Source organism: Typha latifolia, chromosome 4 (assembly GCF_019914945.1).
Source record: "Typha latifolia isolate L0001 chromosome 4, TyphaL0001v2, whole genome shotgun sequence".
Classification (NCBI taxonomy): domain Eukaryota; kingdom Viridiplantae; phylum Streptophyta; class Magnoliopsida; order Poales; family Typhaceae; genus Typha; species Typha latifolia.
Window position 1 is genome coordinate 4,142,844 of NC_133089.1, and position 22,681 is coordinate 4,165,524.

General features: G+C 38.0%; 3 protein-coding genes across 4 annotated transcripts; all 3 read right to left on the reverse strand.

The window, feature by feature from the left end:
* Positions 1–145: 145 nt before the first annotated feature.
* On the reverse strand, positions 146–1,267 carry LOC140787724 (uncharacterized). Its single transcript, XM_073136815.1, has one exon. The coding sequence runs from the start codon at positions 1,265–1,267 to the stop codon at positions 527–529; it is 741 nt and encodes a 246-aa protein (XP_072992916.1). The 3' UTR covers positions 146–526.
* A 1,080-nt stretch (positions 1,268–2,347) lies between these two features.
* LOC140787585 (uncharacterized) lies at positions 2,348–5,292 on the reverse strand. The gene is made up of 5 exons (XM_073136582.1): positions 5,110–5,292; positions 4,858–4,978; positions 4,614–4,717; positions 2,792–2,923; positions 2,348–2,643 (listed from the first exon to the last, which is right to left on the reverse strand). The coding sequence occupies exons 1-5, from the start codon at positions 5,110–5,112 to the stop codon at positions 2,617–2,619; spliced, it is 387 nt and encodes a 128-aa protein (XP_072992683.1). The 5' UTR covers positions 5,113–5,292; the 3' UTR covers positions 2,348–2,616.
* Positions 5,293–5,831: 539 nt separating this feature from the next.
* On the reverse strand, positions 5,832–18,763 carry LOC140786415 (inositol-tetrakisphosphate 1-kinase 3). 2 transcript variants are annotated; one of them, XM_073134831.1, is made up of 10 exons: positions 18,680–18,763; positions 15,404–15,485; positions 15,153–15,185; positions 14,384–14,504; positions 13,820–13,912; positions 7,753–7,872; positions 7,491–7,667; positions 7,339–7,394; positions 7,142–7,226; positions 5,832–6,332 (listed from the first exon to the last, which is right to left on the reverse strand). In XM_073134831.1, exons 4-10 carry the CDS (start codon positions 14,424–14,426, stop codon positions 6,238–6,240), a joined length of 669 nt encoding a protein of 222 aa, XP_072990932.1. In that variant the 5' UTR covers positions 14,427–14,504; positions 15,153–15,185; positions 15,404–15,485; positions 18,680–18,763; the 3' UTR covers positions 5,832–6,237. The 2 variants fall into 2 exon arrangements, with proteins under 2 accessions (XP_072990932.1, XP_072990931.1); XM_073134830.1 differs by having other exon boundaries at positions 18,254–18,686.
* Positions 18,764–22,681: the final 3,918 nt, after the last annotated feature.

Sequence of the window (22,681 nt, forward strand, 5' to 3'; positions counted from 1 at the left end):
AAAATATTCTAAATATGAAGAAAATATTTAAAATTTGCATGAAAAGATGTGAATATATTCTAAGAAAATGTAAATGTATACGCCGATCAAATACTTCCATCCAACGAGCACATGTAACCCATCCATTACTCAACTGCCACAGAACTAGGCCAAATATTTGATTAATTAATTTCTAAAATGTAAATTAGGAAAACTATACGACGATCTCAACCAACACTAATGCGTCCTTGAATCTGTTTATATACACCAAAACATATGTGAAATTATTCTAAAACAAATCATAACTCTAAGTCCAGAGATATTTCGTCTCCGGTGGGGTCGGCTCGCCACGTCACTTCCGGCTCGCTTCTTTCGTCGCTACGTAGGCAGCACCCCATAGCCTCGACCACGTCGCGCTTGCTCCACCCGGCCCGGAGAAGCACGAGCGCGAGGAGCCGCACGTGCCACATTGCGCTCTCTCGATCTTTGATCAGCCCCGTCCGATCCCAACTACTAACCCGTCCGTCACCGTCCGATCCGACTGTCATCATCTCATCCACCTCCTCCTCCCCCAGCCCGCCGCCCTCAGCCTCCACCCCATCTCCGCCAGCCACCTCTCCACCCCCGCACGTGCGACCCCCTTCCCTTCGGACGTGCCGCAGTAGAGCTCGGCGATCTCCGTCCAGACGTCCACCCTCCTCGCCGACTTAGCCGCCCAGGCCGGCGCTGGCCACGATACCGCCCAATCGAACCGCCGCAGCAGATCGTTTACATCGACCGCGGCGCACCGCACCTCGCCGCCACGGACGTAGAACACGGGATTCGAGGCGAGACTGGGGACGGAGGGGATGTAGAAGTGGCGGTAGAAGGGGACGAGCGGCGGCGCGCGATCCAGGAACCACCTCGCTGCCGCGGCGCGATCGGCGGCGATCTCTGGCTCCGCTCCCCAGGAGGGGAGCCAGAATCGGCCTTCGGAAGCAGCTGCGGCGAGGCTGGACGAAGGGAGGGAGAGGAGGAGGCGGAGCTGCTGCGGCGAGGAGGATCGCCAGTCAGGGAAGCCTGCGGCGACGGGTAGGCCTTCCCGGAGGATGGATCGGAGGTCGGGGGGAAAGGAGAAGGAGTAGGTATCTTCGATCGCGGCGAGATCGGAGTCCGAGAGGCCGGCGGCGACGGCGACGCCCGCGGCGAGGAGGTGGGAAATCGCCGCCTTTCCGAAGGCGGCGAGGGAAAAGCACGCGGGGCGAGGACATGGGTTCTTATCGGAGGCGATCCTTTCGTGCGTCGGCATTGGGGAGGGGAGAGTAGAGGAATACAAGAGGGAGGGAGTGGAATTTGAAGGAGCGGAAGGGGTGATGTTAGCGAGACACGTGGCGGGAGGGGGGGGGTGGGGGGAGAGAGGTTGGACCGGGAATGGTGGGCCTGAGCCCTGAAGGAGTCGCGGTCCAGAGGAGAAGGAGAAGAGAAGTGGAGCCCACTGTGGACGAGGAAACCGCAAGGGAGAGGATCCTCTGCAGAGGGTAATCGTAGGAATTACTAGCAGTCGGTCTACTTGGCAGGTAGATACGGCTGCCAAGTAGTACTGATGCAACATATATTCGCATCAAGAGAGCAAAGGATCTGCTCCAATCGGCGTATGAAGCGGGGAAACAACCTAAGATACGTAAAGCGTGGAGAATTCCAACGGTATCCATTTCTAGAAGTGGACCAAGAACGTCGAAATGGTGCGCACTTGGGTCAACTTATTCCAGCTTCAAAAAGTAACACTGGAAAGAATGGTTTTCTTGAATAATTTATAATTCTAATTACTTCATAATTATAATATTGTGTAAAAATGACATAGGGGGTAACGGGATTATGAGAGCATACTTTACTTCTTGAAACGCACTTTGATGTCTTGTTTAGATGCGTAAAGAGATGGATTGATAGCTATCACACTTTTAATAAAAGATATGCAATCGTAGTTGTTTCAGATGTCCAGAATATCTTAATGGAATCAAATATCATACGCCTACACATTGGCGTACACAGCAAAGAATAATTAATAATTTTGGTCACATTGGCTTGGGTTGATTTCTACTTTACTATGCCATCAGAAAGTATTTTCAGGGACTCGTACTAGTAACCGAGATTTTTTCAAAAAAGAAAAGCTATAAAATAATAAGACTAGAATCTGGAGATCAAGATACAACGACAATATGCAAAACTACATTTCAAGCTCTAATTTGCAACAAAAACAAACATTTTTTTTCAATAAATCATGCATTTCACCCGGTTAACTAGATGAGCCCAAACAGCACAAAAAGAGATGCTCTGAATTCATCAACAAACGGGAGGGAGATTAACACTATAGTAGGAAAACTCGAAGAGGTAATAGGCAATTATCTTAGATAAATAATTTTCACTCATTGCAGTTTACCAGAGAATTACCGCAACATATGCAAGAAATGGTCCAACAATAATTGAGGAATAGTTTCAAAATCCCTCACTCTTTGCAAACACAAAAGGTTCTAGACAAAGACACAGACCAAATTTAGAAGGAAAATAGTCGCCATGAAGAAAACACGACAACATCATCAGTCCAAGCCTCTGCAGAACTGAAGATCCTAAGAGGCCCATCATGCCGAAAGGATTTTGCGCTCAGATGAGAAGCTTCTCAATGGCATCCTGAAATTAATGAAATAAAAAGTAAATATAATTACTGAAGAAAAACGCAAGAGACTGAAACATTCAATATGAACAGATGTTGCTGCTGACAGAATGCTTCTAGTGAAACAATAGATATGCCATAAGTAGAAGAGTAGTAGGGGTTCACCTTGAGTTGCTGTATCTGAGATTTCAACTGGCTGCCTTCATTGCTAGTCACTGAGCAAGCAATAACTGGTCTTGTCACTCCACAAGCTCGCCCAAGAGCTTGTTTAGAAGGGACAAAGACGTAGGGCACATTCTGCACACAACAGTGTGAATTTGGTTAAAAGATCATGCTTTGTAGAGAACAAGTAAAGAGAGATTGCTACCTTAGAGATGAACATAAGTATAAAGATCACAAATCTAGCTGCTATTATATGCTGGTGGATTGACAAAGCGTTTTAGGAGAGAGCGAGGAAATGCAAAAACCATAATCCAATGATTAGGGAATACTTGTACCCACAATGGCATAGAAAAGTAATAATCTAAATCATAGGCATCAGTATTTGTTGGAAGCAAAATACTGAGCATTATTTCATGAGAAATGAAGTGATCCAGAAGCAAAACCACATGATAATTTTGCAATTTTGCTCACCAAGTGGACATTCTTTCACAATAAACAACAGCTCTAATTCGACTACTATACAATATTAGATGGTCAAAGTCCGATAATTTTGCATTTCTGCTAACCAAGTGAACATCCTTGCACGATAAACAACAGCTGCAATTCGACTAGTACGTAATATTAGATGATCAAAGCCAGACTTTGACCAAGCACAGTTTAGTAATTGATGCAATATTCAGACATCAATTTTTGATTCACTTATCCCAGCAGAAGAGCTGGAAATAAAAACTTGACATGTAAAACACAATCATACTTGCTTTACAATTATCAATATGGAAGCATAGTAAGGGTTAACCAAACAATGATCAGCAAACTTCTTTCACTGAAACCTAATAAAATTAGAACATATCCTAATGAATTAGGGATCAAAGTCATAATGCTGTTTGAGATGGTAGGTACTACATTGGTTGCAATATTTTCAGAAACTTAATCTCCATCAAACGGAAAGGACGAGTACATTCTAACACACACAAGGAAAAGCTCTTTTAACTACCTCTTATGCATTTTTTTATCAATAATTAAAATGAATTGTCTAAAAATTAGGAAATTAACTTCTACAGATATGATAGTTTCTATAGGAACTCATACTCCTGTCTAAGGTAAATCTGATTCTAGCATCATCAAGACAGAACATTTTCTTCTCTTCTGGAGTTCTTGAATGGTGATATACAAAAAGGAGGATATATGTCCAATAGGAGAATAGCTAAACTCACTCAACAAATTACCCTGCAAATATTGTAAAAATAAAAATATGGGGACATAAATACAAATGTAAATAGGTGCCCACACACTTCAATTGTTAGTTTGGGTCAGGATGAGGATTTCTTGGACAAATTTGTGGGAGATAAAATTTCCTATTCACTAGATACATTACAAAAGATGAATTAATATTCGAAAGGTTTACTAAGATGATGATGGTGAACTAGCACAGCATAAACTTTGAATGATAATAGACCATAAGCAGATTCACATGGTACCAAAATGTGCCAGTAATTGCGGTGGATTAAACCTGCATAATAACATGTACATAGAACACTTCAGATTTCACCATTATATATACGTTCATCTGAAGATCTTGCCATTTCAATTCAATAGGATTAAAATGACTCTGAATTTCAGCTTGTGCTTCTATATGCTTTAAGGCTGCCGGAAACTGGGCAACTTATATTTCTTTTTTCTGTTAAGGTGCTCCACCTTTAAAGTTTCAAGGCATAGAGCCCAAGTCCTAAAGACAATGAACTGTTGCAAAAGTATATCTATATCTTTTAGTTTTCCCCATATTAAAGACAGAAGAAGCAAAGTTGGTAATCAGGAAGGGTCTTACTTTGTCCTCCGCTAGCAAGGGAAGGTGGAGAAGGATTTCAAGCGGCTCGGTGTCCGCCGCCATCACTACGAATTCCGATATGCCCCTATTCAGAGTCTTGGTTGCTATCCAGCAAAATTACAGAGTTAGAGAAAGAAAAAAACTTGCAACCCAACTCAGAGAAAACCTAAAAGACTCCAACTTTAATGTAAGAAAAAGAAACCGCATAAAAAAAAAAAAAGTTGATGGTTAGGATTGGTACTACCTTCATTAGCTCCCTTCTTGAGCTGCTTGTAGTTGGCGGCTTGTTGGATGAGATCCAATATAGTAATCGATAGCTGCGCATCGGCCAAAGGGTACGCTTTCGGATTCACAGCCTCCTGGCTCTAAGATTAGAAGAAAGAAAGGCTGGTATTAATAAACGACGAAATATATGTGGAGAAGGAGAAGCGAATAAAAACACGGATAGTTAACAGAAGAAAGGAAGAGGGCATAGAGAGGGGGATAAAGTGATAACCATTTTTTCTCCTCCGCCTTGCTTTGCTGCGACTCTTCGAGACTTGTTCGTTGTTGTTTGGTCGCGGCCTTCTCTTATCAGGGTTTATAAATTACACGACGAGATTTTTGCCCTAAAGTACGGGAAGAGGTAAGTTGTTCCCGTGGAACTTTGTTATCCTAAATCGATACTGATATCTCTATTACTATTAGTGTTCTGCTGCGAATATCCCACTTTATATTAAACTTGATTAGGAGTAGTAAGCTGTCCATTTGTCGATAAAACCTCTGATAAGATAATTTTAGGGGCACTCAAATTGGAAAGTCTTTTACCAAACAAAATATCGCATCTCCCCTGCAAAATATTTGCTCAAATAGGTGTCGTCTCAAAATATTACTCAGACTAAGCATCTCATCATTGTTTAAAATGAAACCAAGAAAGACTTGGATTGACGAATCAGGTAAGGCAGATAAGGTCTGGATTAATTGGTGCTAAATATGACTTCTTTGGTTACACATTTTCACATAATGTGCAAAATAAAGTATTGTGAATCGATGGTAGTCAACCCTGTACAAGGGTCAACGACTCATGAGTCATGAGTCTCCTCAATCCCTAATGCAATCCTGTATTCTTTTTTTATCGGAATCAGAGCAGTAAAATTGATACGTTGACGTGTAACACACTAACATACATCCAGTGGTGTGCCGGCACTGATTCCCACCCTAAGCCAAGCTTGCTACTGCTGAATCAAACAAGAGATATATCTTTACCATGTTCACTAAAAAGAGCAAAGGTTTATTAACCTAACATGAGTAGTGAAATTGAGGGCTCCGAACCAAACAAATATTTCCCAAGGAATACAAACAACAAGAAAATACATGAAACAAGAGAAGAAATCTTGCATACATTTATGGTGTAAGCCTTAGCCGCCGAGAAGGCTGCGTTGTAAGCCACCAGTTAATAATTTACAGAGTAATGGGGGAATTTCTTCTCAAAGCAACTGTTTCAGCGACTGTCGTACTCCACATCCCGAGGAAGATCTCCCCGCTATGTACATGGGAAATGCAGCTCGAATGTTTCAGGTAGGTTGAATTCCAGACATACATCAGCCATTCTTTTGCATCTGCAAGACCTTGTCGGTCCCCCAATTTAGCCGTTACTGAGCCGCCTTTTATACTTGCTTTGCACCAGACCGAGGAGGAAATCAGTAAATATATGTTCATAGCCTGGCATTTTACCATATCCTACAAGATTGAGAGAAATATGTGAGGGACTCAACGTCTTGTAAGTCATCCAGCAACTGTCATGATTGAATTGTAATGGGACAACAAACATGTTTGCAAGTAAAAGGCTGTGACTGCCTAATTCATTAGTTTTTCAACCATTATGAAATCGAGATTGCAGCATGTGAATGATTGTACATATAAGAAAGGATTGTCAGTTTTATAGGAAATAAAAAATTCTAGTAAATTCTTAATGGTTGACATACACAGATTGTACTATTAATGTAAAAGAAACCTTAGCCTGAATAACAGAAAGCATTAACTTGGTATTTTCTTCAAAACATGATAAGCAGCATAAGCGAAGTTAATTCGTACAAAAGTTTTACTTTTGCCTTATATGTTACATTCTAATATACCAATAACCAAAAAAGAGTACTATCTGAAATATAGTGTATCACTTCTGTACTTGGATGAAACGTAAGTATATTTTGTTTTTGACTAGCATGTTGCTGAAAAATCATGGCTGGCTTGCATATTTCATGAGAAGTTAGTTCCTAAAACTATCAATGATGGATTATTAAGAAAGACATAGTGGAATTAAAGGTTTATAGAGATGATCAGTTCATATAGGGGAAAAAAAAAATCAAGTAATCACTTGCCAGGAAAATAATTGATATCTATGGCATAAAACCAGTCTCTTATCAAGTAATAACTTATAAGAAGTTAGTTCCTAAATCTATCAATGATGGATATAAGAAAACATAGTGGAATGAAAGGTTTATAGAGATGATCAGTTCATATAGGGAAAAAAAAATCAAGTAATCACTTGCCAGGAAAATAATTGATATCTATGACATAAAACCGGTCTCTTGTGCCGTGCTCTCTGATCATATCTAAGTTGAACAGCCGGAGACCCTACATATATCAGAAAATAGACAGTATCAGTGCGCATACATATATGAAACAAAATAATTTTTTTTCATATAATGTAATACATCCATGAAGCAAAATAACAGGTTCATCATACCAGTCGACGGCGCAGTTCTTTAGCTAGCCTCTCAAGCAGTGGTCTTGGAGGAAGTTCTGTATTGACAGAAATAAGATATATTTTTTGTTCACAACACCAGTTGTTTTTAGACTAGATAACCAAAATAATTCGAGATGTCACAGATATCATACCAGCAATACCAGGGTCAAGGTCTGCATCATCGGCATTGGCCGCAGCACAAGAAACCCTCGGAAATCGAAAGACACCAGCATTATTTAATAGCTCACGCTTATTAACATCAGGAAGGGAAAACCTACGTACAACCCTTATTGCTTCTCCAACAACGTAGACCTTAAAGAGAACGCCCCCTATATGTGTATGTATGTGACGTAATCAGTTCTGAGATTTAATAAGGTAATCAAACAATTGAGGCAGAAGGAAATCACAAGCTACCATGATTGACAAATTCCTGGAGAACCAATGGAGGCTCGAGCATTGATAAGGAAAAATGATCATACGCAAGAGATAATTCATGAGACTTGGCACTTCCATCAACTACCAATGGTTTTGCCACTGCAGCATGCAGAAAGTTTAACCAAAAAGTAAGAAATTCTGTATTAATTTCAAAACGGATCTCAAAGTAAGTTGATATTGGAATTTTCATCAAAATATGTTGATTCAATGTGCTCATGAAAAGGTACACCAAGAGTAAAATTGTACAAAACAAGAAGTGACAGACTTCAGCTCTGTACTTAAAGCGCATTATCTATCAATAACAAAGAGGAATTGAATGCTAAAAATTGGAGCAAAATTGATCTGTTGGAATTTTAGCAAGCCCTAAAATTAAGAAAGAGTTCAACGATTCAGGAACCCAAACTTATGCATATCCAGTCAAACAACCCTCAACCTCTACTATGAACTATGGGATATTAGAAGGTTGAGACTAAAGATCTACTCAGTCAACTAAGATAACCAAAATAAGTTGCAATCGACCTTGAATTTTGCAAGTGGATGAATTGAGACGACAGATCTTTTTTCTCTCCCCATTATTCCAGAAAGCCTATAAAATCTGAATTCAGCTTGCACTACTCTGTTAGGATTCTTCAGGTAGGAGAGAATAAAAAGGAGACAAAAACAAGAGAAAATATCTGTCTTCTCTTCAGTTCAAGGGAAGAGAAAAGAATTACCCTCTGTAACTTCATCAAAACTTCTATAATAGAGCACAAAATCTGCAAACTGCCTTTTTCTCTGGGTGCTTCTTTTACAGTCTCTTCCACCTAATGGCTACATAGGACCTATGTGGTTGCATTATGGTTAGGATATATGACCAAATACCCAAATATTTTCTGTTGACAAAGCTCAAAGATGTCTATCTATATCAGATATTCAGTGTAGAATAGCCTACCTGAGTGTTGGAAATGATGAATGAAAGAAAAAGTTGCATCTGGACAGTGCCAAAACTTTTGGAATAGTCCTGTTTGTCTTCTAAAGGTACATCAGAAACACAAGAAAAAATGATACACCTTATATTCTCTATTTCCTTAAAGATCCAGAATGGAAGAGGAAAAACGAACTTGGCTATGGAAAGACTCATTTTCTATTTATTTCTCTCCAAAAAAATTTATGATGAATAGGAGAAAATAGTAATTCCCATTCTCTCAATTCAAAGAAAGCATACAATATTAACCAGCGTATCACATGTGGTGGGCGGTAGGGGTGTAAACAAGCCGAGCCTAAGCAAGCTAGGCCCAACTCGGCTCGACAGCCAAAGTTTTTCAACTCGAGCTTGATTTGAGCTGAAAAAGCTTAGCTCAGCTCGCCTCCAACTCAGTGAGGCTCGAGCCAAAATGGCTAATAACTCCATAAAACACTAAAATCTTAGGAATTCGTTGATAGTTGGAATAAATTTTAATTTGATCCACTTAAGCCAATCTAATGCCTCTAGTCTATGAATATTATGAAGTTATCTCCCCTCCGGTCAGTGGGTCACCCGCCCCTCATTGCCTCATCCAATGAGAACTCCCTCCGACCGACTTCCTCAAGCTCAACATTAACGGCTCTTTTTCGAGTCCCAACAAACTTAGTGGGGCGTGCTTCACCTTGCGCACCCAGTAGGTTCCCCAATTAGTGTAGGCAGTAGACATGGATTCTACCAATCCACCTTGGCTGCCGAAGCAATCGGCCTCCGCGAGGCGCTCCGCTTTCTCCACCAGCAAAGGATATCTCACCTTATCATCAAAAGTGATTCTCTTTTGTTAGTCAACATTTTGAAGGATCACCATCCGGCTCCATGGGCTACCGCTACTATCATTGATGATTGTTTGCATTTTTTACCTTTCTTTCCTTTAATGTCTCTCAACCATATCTACCGTAAAGCTAATTAGTCAGTGATTGGCTTGCTAATTATGGTAGGACTATAGCTTTCAGTTGCACCTGGGAGGGCTCATTTCCCCCTCCTTACTGCCTATTTTGGCTGCTAACGTCAACAACGCTTTGTGTACTAAGGGATCTTAAATAATATATTCCCTTTAAAAAAAAAAAAATTACAACACTATTGAGTAAAATAAAAGATGCGTTAAATACAACTGATGTGAAAAAAAAAATATATGTTGATTCATCTAATAAGCAAAAAGAAAGATAAGCAATCTACACAACAAAGAGAGTCAATGGTTCGTAAAAAGTTGATGCATTACCCTGTCTGTACGCATTGATTGATGATAACAGTGAGCAAAGAGGGGATAATGATGAGAGATGCAGACAATGAAAGAAAGCAAAAATATGCATATAGAAAAGACAAGATGAGAAAAAAAACAATGGTGGTAACTTTCAAAAATTTAGATTAGTTCATACGCATGGAGAAAGATAGTATGGGGGCAATAGTTCTATCCCTAGAACTCCTAGTGCTACAATAAAGTCTAAAAATATTAACCAATGGACACATATCTTCAAAAAAAGGGTCGTACAAGACTTTTTTTAAGACAGCTCTCAAAGAAATTAAAAATGCAAATAAGCACATTGGCAAAGCTATCTATAATTTTTTTTCTACAACTATAATCCTTTCAATATAATTGATAGTCTTTATTATCACACTAAAGTGGATGCTATATAATCAGCAGGGTCTGTTATTCCGCCTCCTAATTCAAATGATATTGTTACTAAATATTTTGAGTTAGACGTAGATGAAATTCACACTTACATTGAGACATTTAAACGGTATCGAGATGAATTTGGTTGTACACTGATATATGATGGGTGAGGTACATAAAACAAAAGAAAATAATTAATTTCTTGGTGTACTCGGCATAGAAACAATATTTCTAAAGTCTATGGATACTACTACTTATTTCAAGAGTGCAGATTATATGTCAGTTGATAAATGAGATAGTATAAAAAATAGGTGAAAAAAGAGAAGTTCAAGTGGTTACTAATTATGTAGCCAATTATAAAACTACTAAAAATTTACTTATGATGAAAAGACCTCATTTATATTTGACGCTATATGCTGCACACTGTATTAATTTCATGTTAAAGGATATTGCAAAAAATCAAAAATTGACATGAAGGTCAATGATTAATAAATCTTATATACAACTATAGTTGAGTTCTTAATTTATTTAGACATATGACTAATGATAAGGAGATCATTAAATATGGTCTCACTAAATTTGCCACTCATTTTTTTTAGTATTGGAAAGCATCATGTGTTACAAATATAATATTATGCGAATATTTATATCACAAGAGTGGTCTATAAAAATTAAGAATATAAAATCTAAAGATAAAATTTTAGCTGAAACTTTAAAGAACATGACTCTTAAAAAGATATTTTGAGATGATATTACAATAGTCACAATAATATTTGAGCCTCTTGTTAAGGTACTACGACTTGTAGATAGTGATGACAAGACTGAGATAGCTTTCTTATATGAAGCAAGAGGCATAACAAAAGAATCAATTAAAAAAAATATGGGCAAAAGTTATAAGAATTATGACTGTCAAGCTTGACGAGCGGCTCGGGCTCGGCTCTGCTGAAGCTCAAGTCCGGCTCGGCTCGGTTAGAGCTGAGCCATTGTAACCGGCTCGAAATTAATATCGAGCCGAGCCTGAGCTGGAGCCAGCTCGCTTAGGCTCGACTCGATAGCCTGACTAACTATAACTAAGGACACGTGACAAAAAATAAAATATTGCCACGTGTCCCTCACCCATCCATCACCCTCACCCATCCATCACCATCACCCTCACCCATCACCGTCACCCTCATCCACCCGATCACCACTCATAGCCTCACCCCATGCGCTGCCACCTCCTCCCTCTCCGTCGGCCTCCATCGGCAAGCCGCCGCCACAGCACTACCTCCTCGGCGTCGGCTTCCTCTTCGTCGTCCACTCCATCGGCATCCTCCTCCTCCTTCATTCACCATCTCCTCGTCATCGCCTCCTCTCCATCCGTCTCTTACTCCTTCAGCAAACCGTCGTCCACACCGCCATCGCCTCATCCTCTAATCAAGTCCGAGCTTTGCTCGGGCTCGGCTTGGGCTTGGTTAGGCTCAGCTCGAGCTCGGCTCAAGTTGAGTTGAGTGGAGCCTGAGCAGAATTATGAGGCTCAAAAAATAATTTCAAGTTGAGCCTGGCTCAAGCTCATTTAATAAGTGGTAGAAGATTATTGATTCCAGATAAAACAAACAACTACATAGAGATAAACACATTACTTATAAGCATGTTTTTCATTTATTAATTTACTTTTGTTTGAGTATTTAAAAATTTAAATGCTTACAAATTTTTAAATTTTACATCTTTACAGAGTATTTTTTTTAATCTAATATTTTATTTCTCTATAAATGTTAATAATAATAATGAAGTCTTGTTAGGAGTTAGGAAGGTAATCAGCAAGCTTAAGCCTGATATTCATAAACAATCATTTGCGATAAAAAAATGAGTTATGATTTAATTAAACTATTTTATTATTAATTATTTTAAGTTTTAACTTTCAATATAATCAGTTTATTGTTAAACGTATGTAATAATATATTTCTGATTTTAAATTAAGAGATATAAATTAAGAGATGGGCAATTTAGTACTGCTAAAATTGTTGTAGTTATACCTCATAACGCTTCAATTGAATAGTGGTCTATTTATGAATGAAAAGAGACACTAAATTTGACACCAATAGCAAATAAGACTTTAAATCAAACTGTGTCTTCATTATAATGCGAAAAAAGTTTGACTACTTTCTTCTTAACACACCAAAACACGCAACACGATTGAGAAATGAAAAGATTGGAGAAGTTAATTTTTTATCATTATAATATGAGATTGAGAGAGAAATTTAAGAATGAAGATTTGACAGTGAGAAATAATACACCTACTAGTACTAGTAATAATCCTAATAATCTTAATGATACACATGATGGTGAGATCGTCTCATCTATATTTAGTGAGGAAAATCAATAAGGCATAGAAATTAAAGACAAAAAAAAACTAAGGATGCATATATATATATCACTAACGTCATTATGAGAATGTTATTCTCTATGATTATAGTGCATCGAGTATTTATTGTTTGAATTCATATATTGATTATTATCCTCAATATCCTCAGACACAAAATATATATGGTGATTATTATCTTCCTCAAACATAAGTTGCACAACATGATCCATACAATATAACTAGTATGATGGAATCACTTTTTAAAGCATCAAGTCTTAGGCATCATTATTTACAAATTTATTGTGATTATAATTGAAGACCACAAAAATTTACGAGTTAACTCGATATTCATCAAAGTTTTAATTTTGAGTAAGTTAATACATTTTTTAAGTTTTTAGACTTCATATGTAAGTAATTTTATTTTCTTGTCATTTTTTTCTAAAAAATTCTAATTTTTAAATAATATTTAAAAATTTACGTAATTAAAAAATAGTTTAACTTGATACAAGCGATCAATACGGCCGATACATATCATTTTTACTGATGGCCAATACCAATTCCGATCCTGATACTCAGAACCTTGGTGGTTCCAACTTCCAATGTTGGAGAGAGAAGAAATGAGGAGATTGCCGCCGTCGATGCTCGTTGCAGACTCTGCTCGTTGCCCAACCTGACCGCCAAAACTACCGTCGCCTACTCTCTTTGCGAGGCGGCCGATGCTCCACACTGCTAAGGCAATTTGGCCGCTTTTAAAACGGTGATGTTAACTTTGGTACGATGAGATTTATTAATTCTTATATTAGCTCAAAGTCTAAATTAATGAAGTGACAATTCATCTATAACAATAACAAACTTCCTTGTTTTAAACAAGGTGTCCACTTCTTTGATCATATGTGGACCATGCAAATTATATTCACAGCTAAGACAACCATCTATACTTGCAAGAAGAAAACAACATTATAGACCAAACGGTGTTTACAGCAGCCCTTTGTTCATTTCTATTTTCAAGAACATCACTTATACAGATTTATTTCACATAACAGAACTATATAGAATTATAAATACGATGAATATTTAATAAAATATTTACCTAAAGGTAGTGTTAGTCCAGCCTTGGTGACTGCAGCTGGTATGGAAGATGGATCTTTTGTGATGACTAGTTGCCTAGGAACACCAACTTTACCTGCAACAAATCCCCTGCACCATAATGACCAACTTTTGGAGAAAAATAAATCAGAAGCAGCATTCCTTTATAACCTAGACTAATCACAGCACATGGAGCTTGAATTGCATTTAAAGATGGTCATTTTGTGCCTCTAACAAAAGGAAGTAGAAATCTAAGGTTAGATGGAACTACATAACAATTTTTGGGCAAATGACTGATGACCTTTCTTCAAAGATAAGGTCTAGTTTAGTGATCTATCAGTAATTACAAGCATCTATTGCAGTAATAGATCCCAAAAGATATACATCATATTTTCAACATAAGGACCTCAAGAAACAGAAAATGAAACTGCATGGAAGAATGATTGGTTGCACACTTGCACCTAAAGGTGCATAAAGCAAAAAAATTGAAGACGCCTGTCCTGAAAAGATGATAACTCACTAGACATTCTACAGAGGCTGATGAGACATTAATTCTGGTAAAAAGTACCGTAGTAATCTGATAGATTCAAGTCAGCTACTTCCTGAAGCATCGACTGGCGATTGTATAAATGTCGTATGGCATCTGGCGGGTCAAGGACAGTCACATCTGGATGTTTTTCCCTATAATCCTGCACGAAAAAGAAAAAATAATAAAGAACTGGAAATGTCAAAATGATAGTTCAACTAAAAGAAGTACTACAGACAGATACATTTTGATATGATCTACCTCAATAAGGTTGTAACTCCAAATATCAAAATAGAAAAACAAATAATTATTATATATGTGCCTTGTGTATCAGCAGGCTGTCGTAGTAGATACAAAGAAGCCCTAGCACTTCACTTAAAAGATTAGGAGGATTTAATATATGCTTACTAGAACACTCAGGAAAATGTCAATTGATCGAATACTTGTAAATCTGCAGAGACCAAATCTAAGAATATATATATATATATATATATATATATATATATATATATATATATATATATATATATATATATATAATTTCTTTAATCTAAACCATCCTATCATTAATTATAAAGCATGTAAACAGAGCAGCTGACAAATATTTTTAGATGAAAATAAGTGCTAAATTCTAGTATCTTCTGTGCATCAGTGACTAATTCAGCATTAGTTCATAGTAGACAATTCATTCAAGTTGGCAGCATTATTAGAACACTAGAAAAATTTGTGGCAAAGTGGACGACAAGAGATATAATAGAGAGTCCCTGCTAGATGATGTATGCTTTTCATGCTGGTGTTTGGGATTACTAACCTCCAGAATTTGTTGCCATTCTTTTCCAGTCAACTGGAGAAAAAAAAATCAAGAACAAAGAGTATCAAAGATTCAGGAGAAAATTATCTTAGAGGTTCTAAAAATTGGACAGGTATATCCTTGCAAATAATAAAAAAGTAGAAAGGAATTGATTTTATTTTCCACTGTAGGGAACCACATAAGATGTGGCAAACAAATGTTTTAAGATCCACAAAAGGACAAGAATGACAAATCAAAGGGCAATGAGTTACCTTGTGCAGAACAATGTCGAAAGGGCCTTGCTCTAAAAGTGGGCGGCTTTGGTCAATTGCAACAAATAAAATACCCTTCTTTCTGCACCAAGGTTTTGAAAGGCTTAAACAGATGAGTGGTTGCAAAAAAGGGGAAAAACAAAGAAATATAAATATAATTCATCGACTATAGGTACTGTCAGAAAGGCAGAAAAAACATATCTTCATAATAATAAGGTAATACTTCAACTGTACCAAGTTAAAAATGGTATGTACCTAGCATCAAAAGGATGCAAATGGTGCAACTGATCTCTTATTTGTCTAAAGTAACTATCATTCTATGTCCTTTCCCGCTGTTGTTGGTTGTATCGTTGTTTCAATGACTCAAAACTAACAACAACGTGCAGGCAATGAGAAGCCTTACTGTGACAGCCTCACTAATTGAAGTCTCCATATTTTAACTAATTATCAAGGAACAAAGAAGAATAGTTATTTAAACAATGTTACAGCTTCAGAATATACAGTTCTACCTAAAATTTAACTTTTCCTAAAAACTGATTAAAAAAATAGAATTTAAGTAGGTTGGGCATGGTACCAGCAGTAGCAGCAGTTGCAACTAGAGCATTCATTTGCCCCACTATTTAGTCTTGGCTACATTAGTATAACACTATGTATATAATAAATTGAACACCATTGTTAACTAAAATACAGAGAAGTCTAGGCTGCACAAAACTCACAATTATGATAAGAAAGAAACCAAAGGCCATAGCCCACGGATATTTATGATTGCTTCCTTCAGCTTAAGAACAATCATTCATCAAAGAAGACAGCACAAATAATGGGATGGGAGAAATTAAGTAAATTATGGCTTTGGAACAAAGTTCTTGGCCTTAAAAAGCAAGTTACTACGTCAGCTACATTTTTCAGCCTACATTCTAGACAATGATCAAATAAATATAACAAGGGAGGTACCAAAAGTTCTTTGATTGAAACCAAGGTAATTCTGCAAACTTTAGTGAGTACTTGGAACAGTCTCATCACTCTGGACCATTCTATGAAGTGGAAAGTAAGCAAACCATGAAGTATAACAAATATTATCTACCAATGAGAAGTTATTTAGGAGGTAGTTATATTTTCTACAGAGAATTGGGGCAACATTCCTGATACTAAGATAACCAATGACCAAAAGCAAACCAATACCCAGGGTCAAGAATATCGCCTACAAAGATGGTGGAATAAACTGTTCTTCTACCCACGAGGGATAATACAGTGAATCATGGAGGCTGAAGATAGCCTGATATTTGAGTTGGAAACTGCATTATCCAGCCTAGGATGGAACTCCCATGACTTGCGCTCAAAGCATGGATAAGCAATGTTTCGGAAAAGCTGAAGACAGTTTTCAGGAAACTTCCAGCCAATAGGAAAAAAAGGAAAAGGAAAAGAGGATACAGGCAAATAAGAAATGCAAAAACTATTTAAAGAAACACCAAAACTCATTGACGAAATTACGAACATTGTTTAAGTCAAAATGAATGGAACATGTGAAAAGCTTCCACATCAAAATTTGACTGGAATTTGTTTTAGTTCTGTTCAAGCATTATTCCTCCCAATCAAAATAAAAAGTTAAAACATCAAACGGCAAGTATGTATTCCCTTGTACACAAAAAAGAGTTTCTGGTAACCAGAGGAGACTTTTACATACCTAAGAAATTATAAATTATAACAAAGTCAAAAGAGAATAAAAGAATGATCCAAGTGAAAAAAAAATAAAAAACTTTCAATTTGGCAACTATAGATGTATGGCATATAAAAACAGCACTTACAACAGAGAAAAAACATGGATGAGACAAATGTGAAATGTTGAACCATGGGTTTTGCATCAATAATATTATAGTCTAATACTATAATCTTGACTCGTCAAAAACTCCACGTATTACAATGTGCTAGAGCAAGTAGACGAAATATATTAAAACATGGGACGACTTTAATGTTTTACATGACATAACACTTCACGGAATAAAGTGTTACAATGTTTCAACGTCAACAATCACAGAATCATGAAAAGAGCATTTTAAATTCATTAGCCTGTCCTGATCCTGGTGATGTATATGCATCAGGAATATTCCGCTCAGAAGTGAAATTCCAGATAAGTCATAATGCACCCTAAGAATAGCCAAAGTGGCAACTAGCTAATACCTATTCTCGTAAACTCCCAAGCAGAGTCAACGTTATGAATAAAAGCTACCAGTAAATAAAAAGCGAATATATTTACTGCAAGATACTTTTCGAATATAGACTCCTACCAGCTGTCTCCCAAGTTAAAATCAAAATCCACCGTTCAATACCAAAAAGACCGATTTTAACCTTAGTGTCGTTGTATATTCAAGTAACTTCCTAAATTGAAGTCGATCCTTAAATTATTGGATAACTTAATCGTATGGCTGAATGAACAAAAGAAAAGAATATTATGAAAAATCTTCTCCAAAGCATGACAAGGAAAGAAATGAAGAATTTGCATCGAACTTTCTGGAGAAAACTATCCTGATCTCTGCTATAAAACAGTGGCTATAAAATAGAAAATTTTGATACCAATCTTTTGCAATTGAATCATTCCGTAAAATAACGATTCTCATAAAGGATCAAAAACATGAACCAGACGAGGCAATCGGCATCTTAGTGTCTAGTAAATCATTACTTTCCTATTTTCTCAAAGATAATAATGGAAACTGATGAAAATTCCAATCTTTCATCTATTATCACAATCCATAACAACACAGAAAAAGGGAACAAAAGAATAATATCAAATCCAACGGTCGTTCGAGGATCAGGAACGCATTGATGCGCAAAACATTCGTCCGAAAGTCGACCTACCTAGCCAACCCTTCAAGCTTCGGCTGCAAGAAGCTCTTCACCTTCTTCGACGTCAGCGCGTACCCGACCACGAGCTTCTGCTGCGGCGGAGGCGCAGGCGCAGGCGGCAGAAAGGAGATGATCTCGTTATCTTTCTCCTCTTCATTCCTGCACGCGATTTCTGCGCTCAACCTCATAACACCCACAGAACCAAACGCTAACTGAAGCAACCCCAAAATAAGTCGGACAGACCGATCTAAACCCTAGAAATCGTCCCTCCCTTCCACTTAGAAGGAGCAAACTCGTAAAGCTATCGATCGATACGATCGCAGCTCTCCAACCGCGAGATGATAGACAAGTTCTCGGTGAGAATCCGAGATCCCAAAAGAGAGGGAGAGAGGAGGTAGGGGAGAAGAGGACGAGGATGAAGAAGAGGAGGACAGTTACCAGTGGCGAGCGAGAGAACTAGGCGTCGGCCTATTTGTAGCGGAAGCGGAGTAAGAGCTCCTCACGAAGTGACTAAAAGGCCCCTCTTCTCTCTCCCCCCCTCCTCTTTAACTACGAAACTGCCATTATGTTGATGCCTTCCCACTGACAAACTGAAATTACTCTTCTGCCCCTATTTGGGTGTTACTGTTCACGCCTTGCTCTTCCACGTTCTCTTTTAAAGGGCTAGCGGTCGGCGACACGCGTCCAATGATCTCCGCTCCAAGGTGGGGGGGGAGAAGGTCGTGACTTTATTGCAAAAGACACCTCGATTTTCACCCCCACTAACCTAACAGCTCTATACAGGATCCCCTGCAATGGGGAAAGGAGGAAGAGAGTTTGCGATTCGTCTTCATGCGTGTGTCGGACTCGCACCATATGAGTGGGAACCAAGTGGAAGGAGGAGAATTTTGAGTCGTCCTTATCGTGCCTCGCTGTATAAGACTCACACCCTACCACGGGGTCAATGGCTGGGAACGATCGTACCTTTCTTATGACACCGCCGCATCCCGGTAGTGGCGAGCATGTAGGAACCACTTGGGAGGATCGGATGCAACGGCCATCGCGTATACGTAAAACTTCATCGAATGGTTTCCTGAGAAGTATTCTATCTCCGTGACGTGTCCTTGATTCGTTTGGTATTGAGAAGGGAAGAGGCGCAGATGATCCCTCGAGCCACTTGGTAGTGTTGACTTGCCCCCCGCCCCCAACTTTAGGGGTCCAAAAAAAAAAAAAAAAAAAAAAAAAAAAAAAGAATTTTATTTTAAAAGGAGCCCACAGAGTGCTGCTGATTTGAAGGTTAAATGGGCACCAAAAAAAAAAAAAGGACTGGTGGTGGATACGGGTGTGTTTGCCAAAGCATTGTCTACAGAGTGGTACAAGTTTTAGGAGGTGAGAAATTTAACCCTTTTTTTTTTTTGTAGATCTTTTGCACATCGATAGTTAGGTGTCTTTCTAAGACCGGAACTATTCTCAAACGTGCTCAAGCTGGCAAGAGTCCCAGCTCATGGGGAGCTGGTGTTCGGGTTTGGTGAAAGTTCTGCATGCTAAGTACGGTGAACTCAATCCGTGGGAGACCAAGGGTGATGCTTCTTAGATCTAGTGGTCACCCCTAGAGGCAGAGTCCAGTACTAAGTCCATACCCATTTTCCTCCTGCCCTCTTAGTGGGATCATTAGGAGTGCTAGAAGATGTTGCGGCAGATGTCGGTGGCTCGAAGGGTGCATACTTTTTACTGGAAGCTGGCATAAAATAGGTTATCAAAGACGGCCTATTTTATACTGACTGCACATTCGGCAGAGGTAAATTCTGCACTCTGTGGGCTGCGTGGTGAAAGTGTGGACTATCTATCTATTCTTTGCATGCAGATACTGCATGAAAGTGCAGGAGGAGCTAAGCTCTTCTCACATTGAGTCCTGAATCAAAAACTTTGACTCGAAGGTCTTATAGCCTCCACGCTTTGGATAATAAGAGGAATGTTATCGTATCTAGAGAGGGTTGTTCAGCTAGCAAAGGACTATGAGAGGGTTGCCAAGAAGACCTCTCCGACTTCTAGGGGGGATGAGGACCGAGTGGATTGTGCCTGACTCGGGATGGGTGAAGTTGAACTCGGATGGTGGCATATGCCCATGTCGCCTTTTGGCAGCTTGGGAGTTGTGCTCAGATGAACCTTCTTCTTTACAAAAGTCTAGGTGATCCGCAGTGGGTCTCTGAATGGCCATAAAAGAGTGTAACATGATTCATTGGAAGCAACTAAAATCCTGTGTGTGATATTACCTGCCCCTACAGGATCATGAATGTTGTAACTGAGTGTTTAAGGACCGGTAAGGAGCTTTAGCGATATTCATATGGTGCATGTGTTTATAGAAAATAATTGGGAATTAACTACTCTAAAAAATCTTAGATAGTTAAATGGCTCATATTATATGACTAGTTTTTATTTTGAATTCCAAGGGCACCGTCATTAATTTTCCATATTTCTTTGATAAAGGTAATTCTCGCTAGGGTCTTCTGGCAATAGTAATTTATTCAATAGAATGGCATTTATGTTGAACTCTTAAAACACAAGTCTAATTCTGTCATAGAGGATAAGATTGACCTATTAAGAGTACCTAACCATTTTGTGCATATTTTAGTAACCCGAACGCTCCGCCTACTAAAATACAATAACTTTATATAACTTTATTAGAGCCATGTAAGTTGAGCCCATTATTATATTGAGGCTATAATTATATAATAAGAGAGGTCACTATGCAAGCTTACCTAATGAATATGTTGTATATTCCTACTTAGTCTTCCATGAATAATATAAAACACATCGGTTGTAGTTGTGAGTAGTTATCTACATTGAAGTCAGCTATAAATCTTTTCTTTCTTCTATAAATGTCCCTAGATCGTTCACTGTCATCAATCCTCAATCATCAGAGAAAGGTAATCTAATCTTTATTAACACAATTTTAAATAGCTAGACTAACTAAGTTATGAGCCATGGTATCAACCTACACAAACACTACGGCTAGAAAATAAGTCAATTGTAAGCAAACTAGTTGATTGATCATAAGTCAATAAACTAATCATAGAATAAGTATATGAGTTAGTTCTCTCCAATATAAAAATTAGACATACAGCCAAATCTTTTCTAAAAAATGAGCTAATCACAAATGAATCAAGATTATTAATTCTACTCATCAAAAATAGGCGCACACATACTCAATTTATTTTTACTCAAATAGTTATCTCATATCATCATGGGTTGATACGTCAGCAATGGTAAGAAAGTAAACTAGTTGGAAAATAGCAATTGAAATTGATAACCGACGGAAAATGACTACCAATTTTATGTGAATTTTTTGAGTCATAAAACCAATCAATGGACTACAAATCATTGGATTTTAGCTGCAATTGGTTGACGAAGAAAGTGATCAGATTTGGTTGAGACGTGGAAATCGTGCAGGAATTGATGGGAGAAAATAGTTGATTCTGATCATTTTCTTGATGAAGAAAAGAAAAGAAAAGAAAAGAAAAGAAAAAAGAAAAAGAAAAAAAGAAGAAGAAGAAAGAGAACCAACTGGAGTTCACTCGCTGTCATTGAAGGGCAAAATTACCAATCGTCTCCGTGTGGATGAAGATCTTAGCAGCAGCTTTCACGCATTGGAAGGAATATCCAATTGCTTGGATGTCGAAGGAGAGAAGAAAAATGGAAATGTTTGTCTTAATTGTGGCAGTTGGAGGTGGAAGGAGTTAGGGGCACACCTCTCGATATTTCAATTAAAAAGGATTCTTTTTCTTTATTCTTAAAGTGGGTTAGATAATATAAAGTTAATTCTCTCTTCTTCTTTTTAAATAAATAAATATATATTTCATCATCATATCTCAGCATGATGTGTATTCTATTATATTAACACAACATCTATTACTACTATAAATTTCACAGCATGAATGATTTGCCGTTATTGGTACCACCACGATAGCATATCAACTACATATCTCATATCCATTTTATGTGATTCACCTAATATCCTATAATAGATGTAGTATAAATATATGCTTATTTGTCTTTTGTTGATGTTTATGATGTGTTGTTGTTGGACTAGATACAAAATTATAGCACTATTAGCAATTATAGACCATTTTTGTTTCTCAACTGTGGCTTCAATTATTCAATTATCCAGTAAGACTACTGACATTCGCATAGTCGCATATGCTATGGTAGTACTCTCCTATGCCTTGGAATATTACCGATTTAGGACCTGATTTTATTTTCATTTTTGTTGAGGGGGTCCGCTGTAAATTTTGTCTCTTTCCATAACGTTGGACAGCAATATCTTTGGTTGTCATAGAAGCCAATCCGAGAGATGAGGACAGGGGCGGACAAGCCCTTTTCATGCTTTGAACGGCTCAGATCATCGGCACCGTCCAATCCTACGGCTGGTGTTGAATCACTCGTGCAAAATTGAAATTTAAA

Bases quoted from the DNA above. Each gene is read 5' to 3' on its own strand.
- LOC140787724 (XM_073136815.1), bottom strand. From the start codon at position 1,267: ATGCCGACGCACGAAAGGATCGCCTCCGATAAGAACCCATGTCCTCGC.
- LOC140787585 (XM_073136582.1), bottom strand. The intron at 2,924-4,613 runs GTAAGACCCTTC...TGTTGTGTGCAG, and splicing joins CCTTGCTAGCGGAGGACAAA to AATGTGCCCTACGTCTTTGT. The intron at 2,644-2,791 runs GTGAACCCCTAC...CATTAATTTCAG, and splicing joins CTCAGATACAGCAACTCAAG to GATGCCATTGAGAAGCTTCT.
- LOC140786415 (XM_073134830.1), bottom strand. From the start codon at position 18,429: ATGAGGTTGAGCGCAGAAATCGCGTGCAGGAATGAAGAGGAGAAAGAT. The intron at 13,913-14,383 runs GTACTTTTTACC...GATTTGTTGCAG, and splicing joins GAATCTATCAGATTACTACG to GTAAAGTTGGTGTTCCTAGG. The intron at 7,873-13,819 runs GTAAATATTTTA...TGCATGCTGCAG, and splicing joins TGGACTAACACTACCTTTAG to TGGCAAAACCATTGGTAGTT.